The sequence below is a fragment of the Doryrhamphus excisus genome, chromosome 9, assembly GCF_030265055.1.
Source record: "Doryrhamphus excisus isolate RoL2022-K1 chromosome 9, RoL_Dexc_1.0, whole genome shotgun sequence".
Classification (NCBI taxonomy): Eukaryota; Metazoa; Chordata; class Actinopteri; order Syngnathiformes; family Syngnathidae; genus Doryrhamphus; species Doryrhamphus excisus.
This window is the reverse complement of record NC_080474.1, coordinates 11602478-11626078: the sequence shown is the minus strand read 5'-3', so window position 1 is coordinate 11626078 and position 23601 is coordinate 11602478. Positions and strand designations below refer to the sequence as shown.

General features: G+C 38.1%; 1 protein-coding gene across 14 annotated transcripts in view; it reads left to right on the top strand.

The window, feature by feature from the left end:
• lrp1bb (low density lipoprotein receptor-related protein 1Bb) overlaps window positions 1–23601 on the top strand; it is a 253729-nt gene that overhangs the window by 88584 nt on the left and 141544 nt on the right. For 13 of the 14 annotated variants that reach the window (XM_058083119.1, XM_058083126.1, XM_058083123.1 and 10 more), the window contains 5 exons: window positions 1534–1671; window positions 12720–12839; window positions 14297–14425; window positions 16499–16756; window positions 20700–20862. In XM_058083119.1, the coding sequence (XP_057939102.1) occupies window positions 1534–1671; window positions 12720–12839; window positions 14297–14425; window positions 16499–16756; window positions 20700–20862 (808 nt within the window). The remainder of the gene's footprint in view (window positions 1–1533; window positions 1672–12719; window positions 12840–14296; window positions 14426–16498; window positions 16757–20699; window positions 20863–23601) is intronic. The other variant, XM_058083121.1, reaches the window with a different exon arrangement.

Here is a 23601-nt window from a genome sequence, read left to right as displayed (position 1 = left end):
AATATCCAAATCTGTGTTAATGAGCATGCATAATTCATCCACCTCACAGATGTGACATATCAAAAGGCATATTAGACATGATTGTTGCACAGGTGTGTCTCGGGTTGGGTTAGGTTTAACCGTATTGGCATTGGTATTGGATTTGCCATACCTATCAGGTATGATATTTAATAATGTGGAGACATGCGGCTTATTTTTTTAGACAGACTTCATCAAAATCTTAAGACCAGTTGAAAAATAGCTAGAATTTACCTTTTGCATATTTGTGCAACATCAGTGCATCTTATTTTAAATTACGGCAATAAATGTCCTTTTAAAAATACACTAGTGACCAACATTTATACAACATGTTTTATAAAATGTATCTACCAGAGGTGAAAAAGCAAGTATCAAAAAGGTACATCACACACAAAAATAGTGCTTTAAACATTGCTTTGACCCTGGCCGACTATTAAAGCTGATCGTGGCTCATGAAATACTGTATGAACTCTAAGACATTTACATTTCACTTACCTATGGTACATAAAGGTGGAAAACCAAAGGACAAAAGTCCCCGATGCATTTCAAAACACCAGAAACCAGCTCAGGTCAGAAACACTGTTCTTCCTTTCTGTGCATCAGCATGTCAGCAGTAAGATCATTGTAAGATGTGCATTAATTGCAACATTTTGTGCCTTTTAAAGTAGAAATGGATGCTTTTGAAGAAATATTCAGCCAGCCAAGATGATGAATGATGAATTCAACTTTTTACAAGTGGTATAACTCCTGGGATTGTTACGGATCCCATCACACGAGTGATAAATCTTCCCATTAAGCAGAAGCAATGGTGCATTGGTAATGGTGGTAGTGTGGGTGTAGTTAAAGGTACAGATGAAACGCATTTGCCTTGCTGGTGCACTGGTCAGATGTGTTTTATGCACTCTCACATAAGTGAGGGTCACCTGTGTGCCTCATGAATCCTTCAACAGCTGCTTTCTGGCATTCGGATGACTGGCAGCAGGAGTTAAATCTTTGTTTTTTGTGTGTGGTAAGGGACTTCATGTGTGGTTGCAAACATCTGTGGCGTGCAATGAGCAACGCTGTGGAATAGAAACTCATTTGCATCGCTTTGGGTATTTTGTCTCCTGCAATGATGTTTTTCCCTTTCAGAATCATCCAAAACCCTAGAACATAACTGTTTACCTGCATAGAATAGAAATGCTAATCTCAATATAATTTTCAAATGTTTGCTCCCTACAAAAACAGTTAATTATATTTTAGCTTAAACCAAATAAAAATATTATGAATTTGTTTCATTTTCATTAATTTCAGAATAATAATCGATGGATCTGAATGACAATGTAATGCATATGCAGAAGCTGAATGTCGGATAAAATAAATGTGCACAATTTGATGCTGCATGATCCAAATTAGAATTGTTCTACCTTGACGAGGGCTATGTGCTCCGCTGCGTGCCACTATTTGAACTATGATTAATTCTTTACACTAAAGTGAAGCATACACTCAAAAAATGTTCTTTTTTTTCTATTTCAGGTGTACAAGAGGTGGTTATCAGATGTCCACTAAATCACATACAGTGCATCGGAACCAAAAAATGCATTCATTTCAACAAACTCTGCAATGGGGCAAGAGACTGTGACGATGGCTATGATGAAGGAGTTCACTGTCGAGGTGGGTCATGTTTTTAATCTTTCCATTGAGGCTTTCAATATAGATAGATACGTTATTCATCTCTAAGATAAATGCAGATTTCCAGCAGGTCTGCAAAAATGTCTTAATAAAATGTAAACACTTAAAAAAGAACAAAAAGAAGCAAGATAGAGGATAAGAATGAATGAATACATGCATACATGATTACGGACAAGATCACTTGAAATTCATCGTATAATAATACATAATAAGATAATCAGTCCAAGCCTTGTGTGTGTTTTTATCGCTCTCCCTCTGTTGTGTTAAAAAGCCGCATGGCGTGGGTAAGGAATAATATGCTCTGTCAAATCTCATGTTAACTGATTTGTTTTCACCATCTGTTTGGACTGTATGGTGTAGTATATTACTGTTTACCACACATACAATACTTCTATTTGATGTGGGGGTTTTATGGGCTTAACGCATGAGTCATTTTTGTTTTTTTTACCCTCTCACATTTTCCTACTCAAGAGGTGTCTATGATATCCATTGGTATATGGTATACATCTGTCATACCTACTTGGATATTTGATGAATTCGGAAACCTGTATCGAGGTTTCTTTTTAGCAATTGGAAAATGATCCAATGGATGTAAAGTGTTCAATTACTTATTCAAACATCTGTTCCTGACGATTTTTTCCAACAATTTACATAATAGATTAGCTATCAGCCCATTTATTGTGGTTAATTTGTTCCAGAACCAACCATGATAAATGAATTTCCGCAAAGTAGGCTACCCAATATGGTAGACAGAATCATAGAAAATATTGGTGAATTGGTGGAGGTCAGGAAGTGGTGTGGACTACAGGGTTTGATTTTTAGCTTGGCAAGGGTTGCAAAAGTAGCCATGTTATGATTAAATTATGTTGTTGTTGTGCCTGTTGCCAGATAATTCAAATCTGCAATAAAAGCCTGTTGGTCCGCCAATCAGGTCAGATGCTTGTGTGTCCCACAGATACCTTGTATTCTAGTTAATTTATCAATTTTTATGCATTAAAATGCGTAATTTAGGCAAAAATAAATATGCAAATTTTAAACTAATAGTCTGTAGCTGACAATGAAAAGTGGCAAGGGTCGACTGTACAATGTTCAGTTCTTTATTCACAAATCTGTCTCCTGAACTTTTCTTTAATGCATTACAAAATATAGCATCACTTCAATCCTTTGACAACCCCTTTCCCCCAAAAACAGGTTTCCTTCATTCATTCATTGCTTAACTCTCTCCAATTTTGTTATCAAAGGAGAGCTTATACATTTATATAGTCTTGAGCCTCTTTGGAAGTGAGTTTGCAGTATAATTTCATTATATCCAATATCTTACATGTACAAATATTATTTATGCTATGGTTATTTCAGCACAATTGTTGAGTTTTCCGACATTGAAAAAGTGACTTTTCAACCTTCCTGTCAGAACCAGCTAACACTAAACCAATAACACGCTGGAGGGTTTCACCTCGTTTCCCACGTTCTTTTTCACCTAAGTTGCTGCGACTGGTGTTCCGACACCTGCTTGCGTGTTGTCTTTCTGAAACCTTAACAGCAGCTACTTTCTGGCAGTTACAGTGACCTTTCTTGTTCTAGTAGATAGGTAAAGTCATGTGCAACAATGTTATACAGTTTATTGGGATGCACAGCTCTTACATTTTCCATGTAGTTCAGTCAACATCAATTGGCAGCCCTTGGACCGTATCCGGGACACCAGAGCTTTCAATCTGGCCCCCGAATAAAACTACATAGCCTTATAGCCTTGAGTATGGTCGTGACAGTCCACTGTAAATAGCTGTGGCTGCGCTCGAGCCGCACAGTGTATTCTTCCATGGTGCGCTCTGCTGTATCAAACATTCAAGCAAGTCCTGTATTTACAGAGCAAGAAAGGGGTATACAAAATGTAAAACAGTTACATTTTTGGAGAAATGACTTATGAAACTGACATACCATTTGCATTTTAACAACTGAAGTTCATTAAGTGGAGGCGCAACAAAAATGAATGCAACAAAGAAGCTTGAAGGGGAATGAATAATTTCTGATACAAGTATCATGTACAGTAGGTACATTTCATACTGTACGCGCGAACTGTCAGCTTTAAATAATTTGACATTAAGGCCACCTGGGACTGCACGGTGCCAACCATCTGCTGTGGTTCACAGAGGGACAGACAGGGTTGACTCACTGGGAAGCAGACGGAATTGAGGTCACTAAGGATAACTTTTGGACAACCAGCTGGGTCTCTTACTAAATTCTTACTGCTCCCCCTCCTTAACTGCCCACTGCTTATGAATATACATGCTCAGCATCCCAGGGGGGACTACAGTGAAGGTGCCCAGATGAAAAAACACCAAACTCTTTTTTTTTTTCAATTCACCTTCAGGAAACTTGCTCATTTGTAGTCACACTGCAATTGGGAATGTTGCATTTTTTCCTCAGAAATAAGCACACTTAAGCTTTAGAGTGAGTACTGGCATGTGTAGGTAAACAGATTTTTTTTACATTAAGGGTTATTTCCAGTTACATTGCCACCTGTTACATTTGGCATACACTTGACAACCTGCAAATGTGTGTTTTATTTATTTTATAAAAAAATTTGTTTAACACAAACTGGAGACTATTTTTTTCAGAAATAAATATGATGCTGTGACCTTGTGTATTCCTCAGACAGGAACTACATGCTGCACAGGGTAATGTAGTTACCTGCAAAGCATGTCCTGTCATCCTAAATGTTGGACCTGCGGCAAATGTGCATGATAGGCCTTCAATTTGGCTCCATGGCTGAAGTAGTGCCGGGTCCAAGTTATGAGCATGATTATGCTGATGGGTACAGCTGGTGTGGCTCTGCTCTGACTGTAACACCTGCCTCCAATGTTGCAATTAGAGTCAGAGCGATGAGGTGTATAACAATCTTGGAGCCTAACAACACTTTGACCCATGGGCCACAACATTAGGTATACTGCCCCAACTGATTTTGAGATGTGATATGAGCGATGACGATTATATGCACTCTCATGAACTGAGGTAGTATTTTTTATCTGTATATGAAGTAGATGCTCCCTTTGCTTCTCCGGGAACAGGGGAAAAAATCACACAATTCCCATCTCTTTCAGGCAGACATATAAGAATACGATAGATAATAGTACAAACTTCCTGCTCTGTTTAGAAAGGGTAGTTTGACGTAAACAGCTTCTTTCATACCTCTTTCAAACCAGCACTCCTCCCTATCCAGAATTTGGACATCATTATCCTCAAAGGAATGTCCCTTCTCTTTGAGATGCAAATAATGTAATGACTTTGGGCATCTGCGCTAACGAGCTGTTTTGCCACCAGGAAGGCCAATGACCTATTGTTATGCAGGACAGCCGTTCTAGCCACACTCAACAACAACAACCTTATTGTGACGACCCCTCGAGACATAAATAGAGAGACTCCACACTTAAACATTTACAACTGAAGGGGCCTTTTCAGTCCAGTGGCCTCGATTCAGCAAAGGAAGATAGTCATTTCCAGCAAGGCCTGATTTTCTTTTACCTGGAAATCTCAATTACAGCTGAAATTATATACCTGTATACTGTAATATTAAAGTGTTCAACGTCAACATGGCAATCTGGGAAAGGTACAGGAAATTACACATCTGCGCTATAAATTATGTGGCATTCCTGCACACTCATTTGTTAAATATTGCTTTTCAAACAAAACAAAAAAATGAGGCATTTGATTAAATTCTGGTCCAGATGAATTTAGAAAATACTCATCTGTGCTTTATTAAATTGTCTCGTCCCTCTTATTACTTTCTGTCATGTGGTGTTGCCTAGTTTAATATGCTATAATATTGAGTTAGAGTTGACTGAACACTACCACCAACTGTTCTACGTCCATTCATTTAACTGTTTTGATTCAATATTTAGATCAACACAAACTGACAATCTTGAAGTGAGGTCAAGAATGTAACCTTTTGTGCATCTGCTCTGTCCAATATAAAACTGTATCAAAATGTTTAATAAAGACACAGAAGAAAGAAGAAATTATCAACAGAACATACAACTAAATGCAACATGTTCATGTTTGGAACTTAACAATTAAATATTTAATCTTTTGACAAAAGAAAAGCTTGTGAGACCCAACTGAATTTTTCTTACGGCAAAACAAGATATTTTACAATAAGGTAATAATTATTCGGGCTGTCAGTTAGATTAAAATATTTAATCACATTTTGTCCATGATTAACTCATATTCACATTTAATCAGATATGAAAATAGTTTTTATCGATAATAAGTAGGGATGTAAATCTTTGTGGTAAATGATTCAAAAAATAATATACAGGTATCCCCAAATTTTTGTTTAATTCAAGCAGTATTTGTCCCACTTTGACAGTTTTTGACTGCACATTCTGACATTGTCCCAAACGACTATATACTGAATTTGACCCTTTCCATCTCACATTTGGTCCCAAATGCTGATGCGATGTGGGAAGGCATAAAGGTCAAATTTGATGACCTTATTGATTGCTAATATGTGTATTTGTTCAGTACATAAACTCTCTGAAAAGTGATAATAATGACTTGATAATGACTGATAACAACGCCACTACTGGACTGCCAATTAATGACATCAGCAAGCATCTTCCAGGGTTCCCAATTTACAACCATCATTACAATAAAAGACTGATGGAGGTTACATAGACTTTCCAAAGACTACGCTCAGAGGTCAGAGTCTTCGCTTTCAGGAAGGATCTAGAAGAACAAAAATGGGAGTGGGTGTACAGTGTTAATGATGTGGATGAAGCATATGGACACTTATGCATATGGACGTATATGAAGCTCTATGATAACAACTGTCCCTGGAGAGAAATGTCCAAGAAGCAAAAGACAAATAATCAGCTATGGATGACAAAAGGACTTAAAAGTGCTTGTAAGAAGAAGAGCACATTATGCAGGAAATTCATCATTCAACAGACGAAAGAAGCAGAAAAAACAGAAAGTAAGTTGACTATAATCTTAAGAGTGTGTAAGAAGGAATATTATAGTGAACAACCCGGGGCATTTTAAACAGTATTATCAGGAAAAGTAATAAGACTGCCCTCATCATTTCATGGTTGGAAACACCAATAATGATTATGAATGAGTTCAACAAATACTGGTCCAAAACTGGAAGAAGAATTCCAAAATTGTGGAAAAGGGAGGACATGAATAAAAAAAATATAAAGGAATCCTTATTCCATGTTTCTCACTGGTGTGACAAATAAGGGAATGATTGTTATTGTCAATAATTGCAAAGCAAAAACATCAACTTATTGTAATTGAATTGAAATGGACACTATAAAAAGGGCAATCAAGGGGTATGAATGAAATTGTAGAATCAATTCAGACCGGAAAATTCCCTAACTAAATGAAAACAGTTTAAACTAGTTTTAAAATAGAGACAAACATCAATTTACAAACTACCATCCAGTCCCTTTTGAGCACAATTCTCTAAAATTATTGAGAAACTATTCAATAACAGGTACGTATTAATACCAATTAATTACTAGCAGAGGGTCAGTAGGATACAGAGCTAACATTTCAACCTCCATGGCAATGACTGAAATTACAGAAGAAACTACTAATGCTATGGATCATAGAAAGTTTGCAGCTGCAGTATTTATGGATGTGACAAAAGCCTTTAATACAGTCAATCATGACATTCGAATAACTAAATTAGAAAGGTATGGAATCAGAGGATTAGTTTTGAACTGGGTCAAAAGCTACTTAGCTGACAGGAAGCAATATGTAAAGCGAGGAGAACACACATCTGCAAGTTTAAATATAACATATGGAGTACCTCAGGAGTCAATACTGGGACCAAAACTGTTCAACTAGGTACATCAATGTTACATAATTACGAAATACTTGAAGTTGGTATGATTTACGGATGATACCACTGCCTTTTATTCCACAGGAAGCACAGAAGAGATCATTGAAAAGGTCACAGATGAAATGGTCATATTAAAATGATGCTTTGATAATAATAGATTATCCTTGAATCAAAGTAAAACAAAAACAATTCCATTTGGTAATAGAAAAGATGCGTAGGCCGTTTTCAACTATCCCACTTGCACCGCGTGAAGCACCGCTGAGCTCCTCTGTGGCTCTCGAGACGGTCACTGTATGCAACTGGCCAATCACAGAGCATGAAGAATGAATGCATCGTGAGCATTTTCTTTCAGCATTAATACGGATAATGACGAAATGTACTCGTTCCATACTCTTATCCAACGGAAATGCATTATCCGTAACAGTTACTCATTTATAACGAGTATCCAGCTCATCCCTAGTAACAATCCACCAGTCAAGCCTCCATGGTAGAGTGGAAAAGTCTGATGAGACAAGGATTGAACTCTTTAATGTGAATGTCATGCGTAATTTTTGGAAGAAACAAGGCTGCTCATCACCAAGCAAATCCCATCCATACAGTGAAGCATGGTGGTGGTAGCATCATGCTGTGGGGATGTTGTTCGGGAACTGGGGAACTAGTCAGTCTAGCCACTAGAGGGAAAGATGAATGCAGCAATGAACAGCGACATCCTCAATGAAAGACCGTTCCAGAGTGCTCTTGATTTCAGAGTGGGTTCATCTTTTAGCAGAATATTTATCTAACACACACAGCCAAGATCCAAAAGGAGGGCCTTCAGGACAACTCGGTGGCAATAACGACTATATGTAGTATGGAACTAAAAAAATTGTAATATTGAACATGTAATTATTTATAGCAATGTTTCTAAATTTTTAAGTAGTCTTACCTGATGACATGCCATTACAATTCATTGCTGTTTTGTGGATTCACAGCTCAAAATGTAAGCAAGTATTTATGATACATTTTCATCCCCTGAAGGCTCTGAGTGTGTGGTATTCTCTTCTTAGGGAGTACTGATCTCTTCTCCACAAACCCAAACCCCCTCCGGTGATTGGTGGAAAAAAAAAATCTCAAAATTCATGTACTATACTGTGTGGGAACAAGGGAAGATATAGGCCCATGGCTTAAGTGGCAACAGCCTCAATATGTCATGACCAAAACTCAATGATGCATCAAAATTAGATAGTTAAACTGGGTGGGAGCACAGTGTCACATTTGTAACAGAACATCACACAAACAGGGCTTCACGACAAAATAAAATGATTGTGTTAATATACAATGGCCGAGATATTGGCATAATGTCAGACGTCTTAATTTCTTTTCTCACTGTTTAATGCTAATTTTTGTTAAGTTTTTGTTAATTCCACCTCCACAAGATTAGATTAAAAACTAACCTTGCAGAATGTGACAAACATTCCAGTATAAAACACCCCACACCGCCCACTCAGGCCTCCAGTGATTAACATTAAGTAGAACTGCAGATGATTTGTAATCTGAAAGAAATATGTGTTTTAACCTGGAAGGTTGTTGGACAAAAGTAGTTTCATATCATTATTAGTTTCATAACATTATCAGAGCAAGTGGGTGGGAGCAAGTCAGTGTTTTGTAAGTGTCAGGAAATTCCAAAGTCTTGAGTAAGTCAAGTCTCAAGTAAAGACATATAACTCCTGCATTGGAAAGATCAACTCGACAATTCAACATTGGAATACATCACATACTGTAATACAATCTGTGTTTACTGTCCTTATTGGACCTTAATGGATTCATTCAATGAGGCAGATTCAAAATGAAAATATGTTGTCTGGAAATGATATATTTGCGTTAGTTGAATACTTAGAGACACATTGTACTCAATACACTCATTGAAAATTGTAAGTATGTTCAAGTCATCAGACTAAAGTCCTAGTTAAGTCCTGAGTTGTTGATGTCAAAGTCATTGTACTCAACACACTCACTGAAAATTATAAGTATGTTCAAGTCATCAGACTAAAGTTCTAGTCAAGTTTTGAGTCATTCATGTCAAAGTTGCAAGTCTTTAATATTGTCAAGTCGAGTCACATGACTCAAGTTCACATCTATGCAACATATCATATGTTAAATGATGAATAGAAGAGGAGACTACATAGCATTAGATCGATACACTTCTAGTGACAAGATGACAACCATCACTAAAACCATCAATGAAACCTTCACTGTTGTTCATTGTTCAAGCAATGCTTTTTAGTTCTGATAAAACTGCTGCACTGTCCCCAAACTAACTCTTTTGATGCACACCACTGTTCACAAACTCATAGTTGGGTTTGTCACTTTCACACATATCCATGATGTATGCAAAGAAACGTGATTGGTTTGCGCATGTTTATCAGCTTGAAGCATAGCAAGACAGCATTTGCGTTTGGGGTTAGGGATGTGGTGGATACAACGAGTAACAATGAGTTTAGTCTTCTGTTGCCTTTGTGGATTCAATGTCATTTGCTGTCAGTTATTCACTGTCGTCATTTCAGAAGATCATTCTCTCTTTGAACCTGGTTGAATTTTTGAATTGCATAATCAAGGCCTCTCAAAGCACGCTGTTTGCTGCTCAGGTTGGATGCAGTAAGAGAGTCATTTGAAACTTCAACGATCCTGAGGGTTATGGAACAAAAACGTCAAGTTGTAGACCCAAAAATATGTCACTGGTCATGCGCCAGAGGGTCTGATTGGCAGTCTCTCCAGACACGGGATGATCTTTGATGAAGGTTGTTACTGGTGCAGAGTGCAGTCCAATAGCTATCAGATCACATCTGCGAGAGAAGGGTTTTAACAACAAAAACTATATTCTAAGGCCAAGTCTCCTTCAATGGCACAAAATTTCCTGTTTAGAATTTGACCGAGAGTGACAAACGTGAGAAATTGAAAGGAGAATGCTTTTCCTTCAATTGAACAATGGAGCTTCAGTTAGCACAGGGGCGTCAAATGGCACCTGGCTATGTTGAGATGTTGCAGGGAGTTCCCTCATGTGTATTAGTGTATTTTCTCTGAAGTAACTTAAATAATGGATGGTTTCTGACTTTACTTGACTTATGAATACAGCGTGTTTGTTGTTTTCTGAGCTTGTAAATATAATGTATCAAGCAGCCTTGTAAATAGCAGACTTATTTAAGTATTTCATCTTTCAATGGAATATCTACAATAAACAGTCTCTGCCGTTTCACTTCAATATCTGCCATGCCGTGTCATTTCACTTTTACTGACGCAGAATACCGTAACTTTCCCTTTTCAAGTGTTTTATGTGCTTTCTGTATAGATGCTGCTGATCATTTAAAGGTAAATTGCTAGGACTTTGTGAACGAAAATGCTATTAAAGTCACATTTTTACAATGTGTGACCTGTTATGCTGGTAAGCATGATGTGGGTTCCTGCTAAGCTCTGCTCTGCAATAAATAAAAAAAAAAACACATGAAGAGACTGGTATTTCATGCATTTTACTTTGTTATGCTGCACTGTGTCAAGATATTGCCATTCATATCATTTTCCACCTTTGAGGAAACATTGTATTGTCATCAAATCATATGACAGAATGTTTCCTTTTGGAGTGGTTATAATTAAAAATGTCTTGTTTGTTCAAAGATTTGACACACACAAATATTTAAGGGCATGCCAGGAGCTGCTAACACACCTGAGATTAACAACATTTATATTTCAGTCTCAGTTTGAGATAAAGATGAGTTGTGTTTTATTTTCTCCCAAATGACAAACATGTTCATGTGTCCATAATTTTTGGGCTTGTAATTTATACATCATCTGGACACACTCTCACATCATAGCCCACGCACTTTAGCTTCTCAGATACCTTTCCACCAAATCATCAATAAACTTCTGTCGCTGGAATCATAGACCATGAAATACAAAATTATTTCAACCCTCACATACTTGTGGGAATTCTGGATTTTCTTTAACCCCTGGGAACCCCAATTTCAAACTTGTTGAAATCAATCTTGTCGCTATTGCTACACTAAGGACACCAACCCCATCTTAAGACCAACAGAATGGCCAATTAATAGCCAAGGAGGCCAAAGTCTTTTGAGCTGGCCAATCGATGTATCTCATTTATTGTAGTTTTGGGGGGACTCTAGCAAATTGTGACGGGAAGTTATAATTGGTCCAGATGGGACAACATGACTGCTGGACATAAGTTTTTATTTCCTGATGATGTCACATGCATATTGCCACTCTCACCATTCACACTAGGCCATCTGTTTGTATGAATTGTGCAGAGTTCTCTGATGAAGGCTTGCTAGATTGATGTATTCTCCTCGTGTTCATTTGAGCTGTGTAGTTCATGCATTGGAAGCATAAATTTACAGCAATTATTGCAGGTACTGTTCTAAATTTCTGCAGTATTTTGTTTGATGTGGAGCATTATAAAATCAGTTAATGCTTAGATATACACTATTAAGGCTTTATTTTCCCGAGTTTGTATCATAGCAAACCCAGCGGTGATGTGTTAGATCCATGGGGTGAGCTAAAAGAAGCGGTGTGTTTTTGTAGTCTGTTCCTTTAACAAAACAAATCAGTCGAAAGAAGGCAGGTAAAGTCATCAATCAACAGCAGAAAAAGTAAAAGGCCAGGCCCATTCTAAATGGGAAACTATTGAGCTTTGTGGGAACAAACATACAACATCTTGGTCAATTCAAGATGTAAAGCAGTCAGTGATTTAGGTGGTGGTAATTGCGGAAGGAAGCTTGTTTTCTGTATTTGTGTACTGCAATTATCAGTTTACTCATTTTCTTTCACTTATCCGAGTCTTAGCCAGCAGTGGGCCCGAAATGGTCCCTGTGCTGCACTTTGGACACCCCTGACAAAAACAGCCGGTCATCACCAATGATCTCAACATGTTACTTCCCGACTTTCTTTGTCATGCTTTTGATGATATGGAATCTTTGGAAGTCAGCTAGGTCAGAGGTCACCTGGTTAGCGCAAGGATGGTACAAGATATTGACAGGGTCATAATGATTTGCTTATTTTTGTTTTGTCGTTATATACATCGCAGAATGGCAACTTGAGGATGATGTCTCAATGTTAACTCCATAAATATGTAAACACAGTTTAAATTTTTGTTTTAATTAATAAAAAAAAACTAATATAAATCAACCCTTTTCCCTTGCAGAACTCCTCTCAGCCTGCCATGAGCTCCGGTGTCGCTATGGCTGTGTCATGACGAGGAACGGAACCTTCTGTTTCTGTGCTGACGGTTTTGAGGTCGGCGAAGATGGCAAGAGCTGCCGAGGTAAGATTCTGCAGAGCTGCTTCCTCATCTTTTTTTCCCTCTTCCTCTTTCTTGCCCATACCTACCTCCCCTTTTGCCCTCAATCAGACTTTCCCCGAGGTGAAATAGCAGGAGGTGGAAGGTTTAAGAGACCATCTGTCTGTAGGAAGGGGTCTCTGTTCATGGCATATTACAGAACCAGTACACGTCACTCTAATTTAGCTGTGTTTCTGACTGTGGCTTTGTTTGCTCATCATAAAGTGCGCCACGAGCCAAGTTTCTGCCAAAGGAGACAGTATTTTAATGCCAAAGTTGCCTCAAGATGTACCTCACTCTGATTTGCCTTGTAACAACACCATGGCCTGCAACTGAACAGTGATGCTCGAGGAACAGCTGTTATGTGATGCTGGAACCATGTACAGTGGTACCTTGGATTTCCTTCTTCATTCATTCCAGAAAGATGAAAACCAAAACATACAAAAATGAGGCAATTTTTTTCCCATGGGAAATACTGTAAATCCAATGAATCCGTTCCAGACACCCAAAAATATTAACAGATACATTTTATTGATAATCATAGTTTTACATACAGAAAACAATATCAAATAATTATTAATTCTTACCTTATTTATCATAGTGCTTGTACTTGCACCACAGCGCATTATTTAGCAGTCACACTCATTACAAGAGCGAGTCAGCAACACACTTGATTTCACTGAATGAGCAAACTGACTATTTTGTGATGTGCAATACTACATGACAACATGGCAAGATTTCAGGGAAAATGTTTGCCAAAACCCGCCTCATACCAAAACAGGAGCATCGAGACAGTCAACCATTCACATTGAAATGCTGTCATCCCTCGCTCCGTCGCGGTTCGAACATTGTTCCCTCACTCTGTTACAGTTTTTTATAAATGTATTCATTAATCAATGACCACTGTTTCTATTTACTTTGCCTTTCTTCCCCACACCGTTTGAAACTCTTTATTAAGTTTAAAATAATTTGGAAGTAGCATGCTATGGTTACAGCAGTGACAGTCTCTTGTGGCCCTGCAGTGATCCTGTACAGTTGAGGAATGTGTTGTTAACAAAGAATAATAGGAGTGTAATGGTGACTATAGAGGTGTTATTTCATATCTATAGTGCTGTAATAATGGTAGAAATTGTATTTAGAAGTCTTGAAAAGGTTTTCTATGTTCTGACTACAAAAATATTAAATGTATTATTTATTTGTCCATTCATTAATTAATGAACATTCAGTTAATTGGAACCAATTAAATGCGATAAATGACATAGGACTGTAAAGGTTCAAACAGACTTGCCCAGAACCTTCTGTTAATACTCCATAACCTCTGTTGCATCACAAAAGGTCACTTACGTCTGATTCTGTATACTTAATGTATTTGGGTCATCTTTGAGCATACGAATTAGCTACCAATGACTCTGTTCTTTTTTTTTTTGTATTTCTTCTGTAAGATCATGATGAATGTGCCCAGTACGGCTCGTGTAGCCAAATCTGCACAAACACCTATGGGTCATACAGATGTGACTGTACAGAAGGATACATCCTGCAAAATGACAGGATATCTTGCAAAGCCAAACAAGGTAAGTTTCCTCTCTATTAATTAAGAGGGTTTTGTTCAATCAGAGTGCTATTTTCACATATCGTCTGCACCTCAGGTTGTTGGAGCAAGACAAATGTGGTTTGGCAGTGACTACATCTATCACCCATGAGGGAATTAAGTAGATGTGGTCAGGCCAGGATAATGATAAAATTAATGAGCACATGAGAAGTGGGAGCAGTCTACAGAGTGTAATGCTGAGACAATGCCCAGCGTAACCCTGATTTATGTTAATGCCAGATTCTAGGAGCTAATATACCCAAATGAATTAAAAAGGCCTATTTAGAATTAAAACAGTCAAAATAGATGTTGCACTTAGGTGGCCACTCATTTATGCTCAAGTGGTGTAGTATCAGTGGTGTGAAAAAGTCACATTTAAATGTTTCACATCATCAAATACATTTAAATATTAGTCAATGGCAACACAACCAAACCCAAAATGCAGTTTATAAATTAAAAATCAAACCTTTCGATGTCAACTCAATAGGATTCAGGTCAGGACTTTGATTAGTCCACTCGAAAGTCTTCATTCTGTTTTTCTTCAGCCATTCAGACGTGGACTTGCTGGTGTGTTTCGGATCATTGTTCTGCTGCAGAACCCAAATTGGCTTCAGCTTGAACTCATGAACAGACGGACGGATGTTCCCTGTCAGATTATTATTATTATTTTTTTTATGGTAGCCAGTAGAGTTAATGGTTCTATTTATCACAGCAAGTCTTCCAGGTCCTGAAACAGCAAAAATACCCAGATCATCACACTACCACCACCATATTTTACTTTTTTTCTGAAATGTGGCATTACTTTTATGCAAACTCTAAAAAGTTACATCATATTTTTCTCAAAGGTCTTGGGGATTATCAATATGTTCTCTGGCACAACTGCCTTTTGTGTGAAGATTTGAATTTGTTACCTGACACGCGTGACAAACAAAAAAAAATGTTCACACTACTGTATATGCATGTGTGTGCATATATATAATATGTTCTCTTCTAAAACAATAATTTATTGTATTCATTTTTTTATTTGGTTGTCTCAAAGGCATATGTGTTGAAAATAGCTGGAGGCACAGCTCACCTGGCAGGAGCGAACACCACTGTTGCCTGTTGCTGCTTTTAATCAAAATGACTGGTATACTACCAGGAATAAACTGAATATGATTACCCATAAACTTAACTGAACCCAATGCTCATGTGCATTAATATTAAATTAGCATGGAGGGATAGTAGTGCGGTGGTAACTATGTGGTTACCATTACTTGAGAGCTCATGAATATAACTTTCAGATAGAGATCTCTGGGGCAGTAGACAAGGCGCAGCAGGGTATAAAAACATCCTCATGGTACAACTGGAAAAACTCCACGGTGCAATTTTGCTTTTTTAATAATTAATCTTGATCTTTTCGTCTCTCATTTGGTTCAGACTGAATTGAAAAATGTGTTTATGTTTCTTTTTTAAAATACAGCTCTACAGCATCTTAATGGTTAATCATTCTGCTGTTTGTAATGCACTCCTGCTTGCTCCATATTATGGAAATGGGAGTGCGGGGTAATTGCATGCTGTAGACAAATGTATTTATTGAAAATTTGCATATGTTCTTCATGAAAAGGCATGTGAGTCTCGAGTAAGATATACACTCGATGATGAATATCCACTTTACTTTTTCGTATGGCGGTCAACAATCTATTTCTCAGTAGTTCTGTGTATATTTAGTAGTTAAGTGTGTATATTTATATATTTATTTCTTCATGTATTTATTTATTTTTGAAACACCCAAATTTTGCACCTAATTTGGGAGAGGTTTGGTCCAAGCCAGCCTGTGATATTTCCTCTTCTGCAGAAATATGGACGTGATTAAGCACCCCTCATGCCAGTTGTAACATGTTATTGATTTGATGTCCACGTGTATGCTATTACTTTATCAGGTTTATCATGGCGTTACAATTATATTTGTTTACATTATTGCCAGTGTCTGTCTTTGATGATTGTGATTTTACCTCAGTTGTGTTTAGCAGTTCAACAACAGAACACTGAAGCATGTTTCTTTCTCTATTGCTAGATCCTGGGGACAAGCATCCAGTGCTTCTCATGGGTGGATCTGATCGTATTGTCATCACCCATCTAAATGGAACAGGTCTTTTGCCCCTGAGGTCTCTGAGTGCAAATGGAACACTAGCATTGGATTTCCAGCATAACCAGGACAGAGTGTGCTGGGTTTTATCCAAAGACTCCTCTGGGTCACTTCGCTGTGCTGAAATGCGGAATTTACGAAGACTCACGCGGGAAAAGGAAATAACAACGCAGCAAAGTTTGGAATGTAGGTTTTCGTTGTTTTTTTGTTTTTTTTTTAACTGTTATATCACCAGCCAGAGCAGTGCATGAGTTGTTTTTGTTGTCAAACAAGTGGTACCTTGGCAGAAGAGTGTCCCAACTAACAAGGGTTTTTTAGGTGTTCGCCATCTCCCTGCTGATGTTTGCATTGAACTGCGAGGTTCAACTATGTGACGGCTGTGGCTGAAGTTGTGTGCCATGCTAGCATTGGCATCATAACTAGCTTCATCATCTCAGTAAAACATATGTACATTATAGCAATTTGATTTATAATGTATTGTGTAAATCTATGGCATGAACAACCTTACTTTTATGGATTGCCACACAATATCAGCATTTACGTGCAAATATGAGGTGAAAGAAAAAGGGGCAAAATACGACATAGTATTGTGTGCATGCTAAAATGGTAGCTGGTGTGTTCAAGGACTATCAAAGTAGGACAGATCTCCGCTCACATTAAACATTCAAAAACTGGGGAGTTTTTAACTAATAGTTACAGTATTGCAATCAAATAATATTGACGGTAATGTAATTGTTAATATCTATGTATTTTAATGATTGAATAAATGATTAAATAAACAAATAAACAAAAAACACTAACTTTGAGCTGACACTGTAATCAAAAAAACATGTTTTGTTATTATGAAGGCTGCAGGGCGGCCGAGTGGTTAGCGTGCAGGCTTCACAGCTAGGAGACCCAAGTTCACGTCCGCCGTCAGCCATCTCTGTGAGGAGTTTGCATGTTCGCCCTGTGCATGCATGGGTTTTTGTCCCACATTCCAAAAACATGCTAGGTTAATTGGTGACTGCAAATTGCCATTGCCAGGTATGAATGTGAGTGTGAATGGTTGTTTGTCTACATATGCCCTGTGATTGGCTGGCGTTCAGTCCAGGGTGTACCCCGCCTCTCGCCCGAAGACAGCTGGAATAGGCTCCAGCACCCCCGCGACCCTCGTGAGGATGAGCGGTAGAAAAATGAGTGAATGAATGAATGATATTATGAAAAGGTTATTTGTGCCATGAGCTAATAACAGCAAAAAAAATATGAAATGCAAGAACATCGACTTCTTTGGGAAACAAAGAGGAAGTGGAGGGAGTGCACACATTCATCATGTCTAACACATTACAGAAAGCATGACAGATCCAATTCTTTATTCATTCAAAGGGCCCCCCTGTGTTCAGAGTGGGGATCCAATAAGGCTCTGCCAAACAGCAATATGATGAGGGCACCTCTTCCAGAGAGGGTGCAAGTTCTGCTGCTACACCCCAGAATTTAAAACTGCTGTATGTCATGGGGAGCGACTGCCTAGAGGGCGCTAACTTTGATCACACTGCAACTGCTTCCTGTTTTGAGTGCGTAAACTACATTATATGCCTTGGTTAACACACGCACCAGTTATATTTGCTGTCAGCTGATAATAAATCTAACTATTAACATATCAACGCTATATTAATGCTATCATTGAATCACTGTTAATTGTTGATCGACTCTCTGAGACTACTTTTGTGTGTGGACACGACAGATATGTACTTGAATACCAGCCAGTTGTGGGTAATCAGTCATCTTATTTGGTCGGGAATATACTCCAATTTTATGCAGTTTGACTGTGATAATGCATTAACACATACAGCGATGTAATAGTTTCAGTATCTTTTGTATTTTGATGATTTAAAACACTAGCAAACTCATTTCGTAGGCACATTGATACAAATACTTATGCTAGGTCCATCAACAACAGTGGCATAGATAAAGCGACAACACTTTTGATGTCCGCTCTCACTGGCATGGCTGTGTCTTCCAGCACAAGACGTGTGCTGTAGTCATCAGGGAAAAAAAAGGCTAATTGCAAACGGGCATCTTGTCGAGTTTGGTTGTGAAATTACGAGCTACGTATCCACTCTTCTGTCTGTGAATTACATACTGATACCATCTGGTATAACTCATATGAGCAGTTAGTGAGGTGTCGTGTTAGACCGCCAGATAAAAATACTTTTTCATGTTAGCCACTACAATAACAATATTGCTGTAGCTTGGTTAATATACATGTTAGATATGTAAATGGAACACTGTTTAGTTGATTTTGTGGTGAGGGCTATAGCGTCAAAATATGTATTTCTCATGACGTCTGTTGTTAGCTTGCTCATATTAACCCATTTTCTTGCGCTAGAATGCACAGAAAAGGGAAATAAATATGTGTTCATGTTTCACATAAGTACTGTGAATAAAGGATGAAATTCCCAAATAGTGCATTTTTTAAAATAAAATTTTTATTTAATAAAAATATGTACAGTAAACCTCGGATATATCGGATTCAATTGTTCCCACTGGTTTTGTCCGATATAAGCGAAATCCGTTATATGCGTATACCGGAAAATGTCCGTTTTACGCATATAACGGATTTATATCCGGTATATGCGTAAATCGGATTTTATCCGTTATAAAAAGGCACTTCCTTGACTATGTTTCCAATGTACCTGGACGCGCAGGCAACGCTGCAAACGTTGCAAATGACGTCGTATAGCGGCCTGTCACGATTCAGCGAATCGGAGCGCCACGATGCGGCCATCCGATATATACGAGGGAAATTTAATGGAAATGCATTGGAACGGGACTGGAGATTTTGTCAGAAATAGGCAAAATCCGTTATAAAAAATCCGATATATGCAATGAATTTTTATTGGAAATGCATTACAGAAAAATTGGTTCTTTTTTATCTGTCCGTTGTGAGCGAATTTCCGATATATCCGAGGTTTACTGTATTTTTTTTGGGGTCAAGTGACAATTACTGCACTTAGACTTGACACTTCCCATCAAATATAGACCACAACAGCCAGGTCCTTTATAGTATTTTAATTATTTTTTCTGAAACATTACCATTTATTTTAATTTAATTTGAACATAAAGTATTTTTTTAATACAGTTGGATTTTTAGGGTTGCTCAGAAACGTTATCCTGAACATTATTAATCATATCAAACCAGCACATTATTCTAGTAGTAGTGCTTAGCTTTTTGACATCCCATCATCTTTTTGACAGCTTTTTCACATCCCGATATTGCCTTTCCAGACAATTTTGTTGAAGCTGTGCAACTATCTGCACTTAGAGAGAAACCACTCTAATTCAAGTCTTGCAAAGCACGTTCTTAATATCAGAAAGAGTCCATTCTGCATGCAGTCAAGGCAGCAGCATAAGACATTATATCTGAAAGGGGACGTTTTAGTGTGATTCAATGATGCAACACTTCTTGTCTTCATGAGTGGCAGTCAAGTGCCAGGTCTAACAACTATACTCAGGGGGCAGCAGTAGCTTAGTCCACAAGGACTTGGGCCTCAGAACTGGAGGGCCTTGCTGTGAATCCTGGTTCGAGTCCAGTTACAGAAGAAACTAGCTCCGGGGTACAGTCACTGTTCGTGTGCCCCCTCACTCTGCACCCCTACTAGTATACCTGAATATCATGGTTTTATTGAGTGTCTCTGTTATAAACTATAATTGCACTGTAGATTGATGTGCAATGGAAGTCGTTATTGAGGAGCTGATTGCAAAAAATGCACACAATTTCTGCTGCACCAAAAAATTGGACTTTGGAAATCCAATAACAATCACTGCCTTCTGAGTCTACCGCCAGTACACTTGTTAATTACCTTGGGAAGTGCCTTGAACACCTTTGGATTTGCTTCTAACGCACCAACTGCAAAGCAAGAAGCTGGGCTATAATTACGGGGCCAAGTTACTTCCTGTGAATACATTAAGTCATGTGGTGCCCAATCATTGTGATTATCACTGACATGGGTGTTTTCTGAGTACAAGATTTTATTTTTAATGAGTTTATCATTATTGTTGTCATTTTATTTTATTATGATCCGTTTAGTAAATACAAAATACACCATTTATGATACATTTTATTACAGCTAATTTGTTCTGATTGCAGATGCTGAGCACATGGCTATTGACTGGCTGACTGGCAACTTCTATTTTGTTGACCGGGTCAGAGGCAAGATATTTGTGTGTGACCAGAGTGGCAACACTTGTGTGACTCTCCTGCAGCTTGACCTACGGAATCCAAAAGGAATAGCTTTGGATCCCCTCATAGGGTGAGTGTTCCTATATTTGTGTAATAAAGCATCTCCGAAAGACCCACAAGTCTCATTTATCATCACACATAGCTTTTTTCTTTTTGTTCCCCCGAAGGAAATAGAAGTCATAGAAGAAGACTATAATCGCTACGTATAACTACTGACTTGTCTCAAAGAATGTGAGCAAGTTACAATGAAGGAATTTAAATTGTTCTCTGTCCTGCCGTTCAGTCTGTTTTACAATGAGCAGTGCAATTTGGTGGATTGCTGGTGATGCTTCTGCTGTCTAGACATTCATTTGCATTCACAGTTGTCAACCCACATCTTCCACTAAGAAATTCTCCAGAATGTTTTATCATTTGAAAAGCAAAAGAATTGAGCAGCAGGGCATGAATATTTTTTTCCTTACATGTAAGCCACATGAACGAGACTGTTACAGAAGTGAAGCACTTCAAAGCGGGAATACCTATCACTTTATTGCAAAATGCATTGCAATGAGCACCGACCTAACTTCTGTCAGCAGTGTCACCACACTCGACCGGATGACACCCCTCAGAGTCAAGATACATAAGCCCACGTTTGACTGAACTTAACAAACTGAAACAACGTTTTTTTAAAACATTGAAAGTCCTTAGAGCGATAGTTCTGATTTTTCTGACATGAAGTTGTATGACACCCACATAAGCAGTGAAGTCCGTCAACAGTGACAATCCGTGCATGTGCGAAACACACACACAACAATGGACAGGCCGGAGCGTGAAGTGATACGACAGCAGAGAAAATAACCCTGAGCGATTTGTGAGGTCTGCGTTTTTCCTAGTAGGCATTTTTGTGATGCTAATGAATTGTGCTTTTGAAAGCATATTGTTTTGAGACGCCAAACACTTTACTTTACTGTCCCCAGCAAGTAGCTGGAACTACTTTCCTCAGCACCAAAATCTGACCTGAACTCGGCTCAAGACAAAGTGAGTTGCTGTTGATGGACTTCACTGGTTCCGGGGGTGTCATACTTCATGTAAAAAAGAAAATCTGCACTATCCCTTTAAGTTTACAAAGTGTCCTTTAAAACATTGAACTTAGCAAATAAAGCGTTGTGGATATTGTTATCAATTTCCTACAGCTGTACTTGGTTACTAATAATTTTTGACTGAATTTTGCTGTTTATATGCACATACATGGTATGTCTATTAAGTTAGTCAGTTATCAACAATTCAGTTTTTCTTCAATTTGTTCCATCAGTTCAATTACAATGTAATTTGTCACATTGTGAAATACGAAGTCCATGTTTTCGAGGGTGAAAGTCAATGTCTGAACATGATTTTAATAGTACTCTTCTCTCAATGCGGAAGATCAGCGACTGTAGTCCACTTTATCCCGATTGACAGTGCTTCTCACTTTATCTGAGAAGCACTGGAGACCCGAGCCAACTAACGGAGGAAAGTAATTTTGGCCGCTGGTAACAACAATTTTGTCCTTTCGGTCATTACCCAAAGGTTATGATCATAGGTGAGGGTAGAAACATACATCAGCCAGTAAGTTAAAAGCTTTGCCTTTCACCACAATGGTTAGCACCAAACCACCTGTGCATCTCGCAATCCATCCTTCTCTCACTCGTGGACAAGACTCTAAAGGTACCTGGAATCCTCCACTGAGGGGCAGTATCTGGTCCACAACCCCACTCTTTTCCAGGCAAGAAACATTAACTTGGAGATCCCGATTCTGCAAAGCAATATACCCTGTATTGACATATAGTTTATAATTGATAATGGATCATTTCGATGTGGTTGCCAGTAACTCTGTGTTCTCATCAACTACTTTCACACCCTGATTTTAATAGGGACATATTTTCAAGTCTTATTTCAGCATGTTTTTGAAATTTTGTGGGTGCAGTGTCTGCTCAAGGTGTGAGTTTCAACAGCCCGGGAGTGTTTGTAAAACATGACAGGACATTGTGTGATGTGTTTGAACAAGCGAACATCGCATTATCTGGCCATATACCATTTCGTTAATGACATGCAAATAAAAGATGTCACTAGGAAAATGAATTTGAGCAATTATGTTCATTTTTTTTATCTGCTTGATAGCCATATCGGTAAAATCAATAGCTAAAAATATCAGCAGTGGTAAATCAAAAGGCTTCTCATATATGTATGTTGGTTTTATGTTTTATTTTACATATGATAAAAACGCAAAGGCTTACTGAGTTGATGTACTTTTTGAGAAAAACTACTCAGAACTCTGACTATAAGTGGAACAGCTGTCAGTATTTGGAGCTGTGGTTCGTGGGCTTTCAATCACATTTGTCAGTTCATTCCACTTGGAATTGAGATTGTTCACAGTGGGATGTTCTCATACTGGCCATCTTTGAACATGCCGTTTTGGACTGATTCATGTTGAGGCTTATTGCTGCTGCAAAAAGTAAGGTGTCATTCTTTCAGTCAGCTTTAGCTCATAACAATGGGTGAGTGCCGACCTGTATATCATTCTCAATTTCACGCTTGCATGTATTGATATTCAGCACATCCATGTTTTTTTTTTTTTTACGGCTGAGGTTGGTATACTCTATTCATAGAAATGAACTGCCCATTAGTTCAGGGTAAAATATATACAGTATATACTGTATACATATGTATATGCATCTTCAACATGACATATTTCAGGACTAAATTATACTCAGCAGGTTATGATGAGGAGAATAAATATCTGTACAGTTGTCCCTCATTTATAGCAGAGTTAATTATAGTTTTTATGAAATAA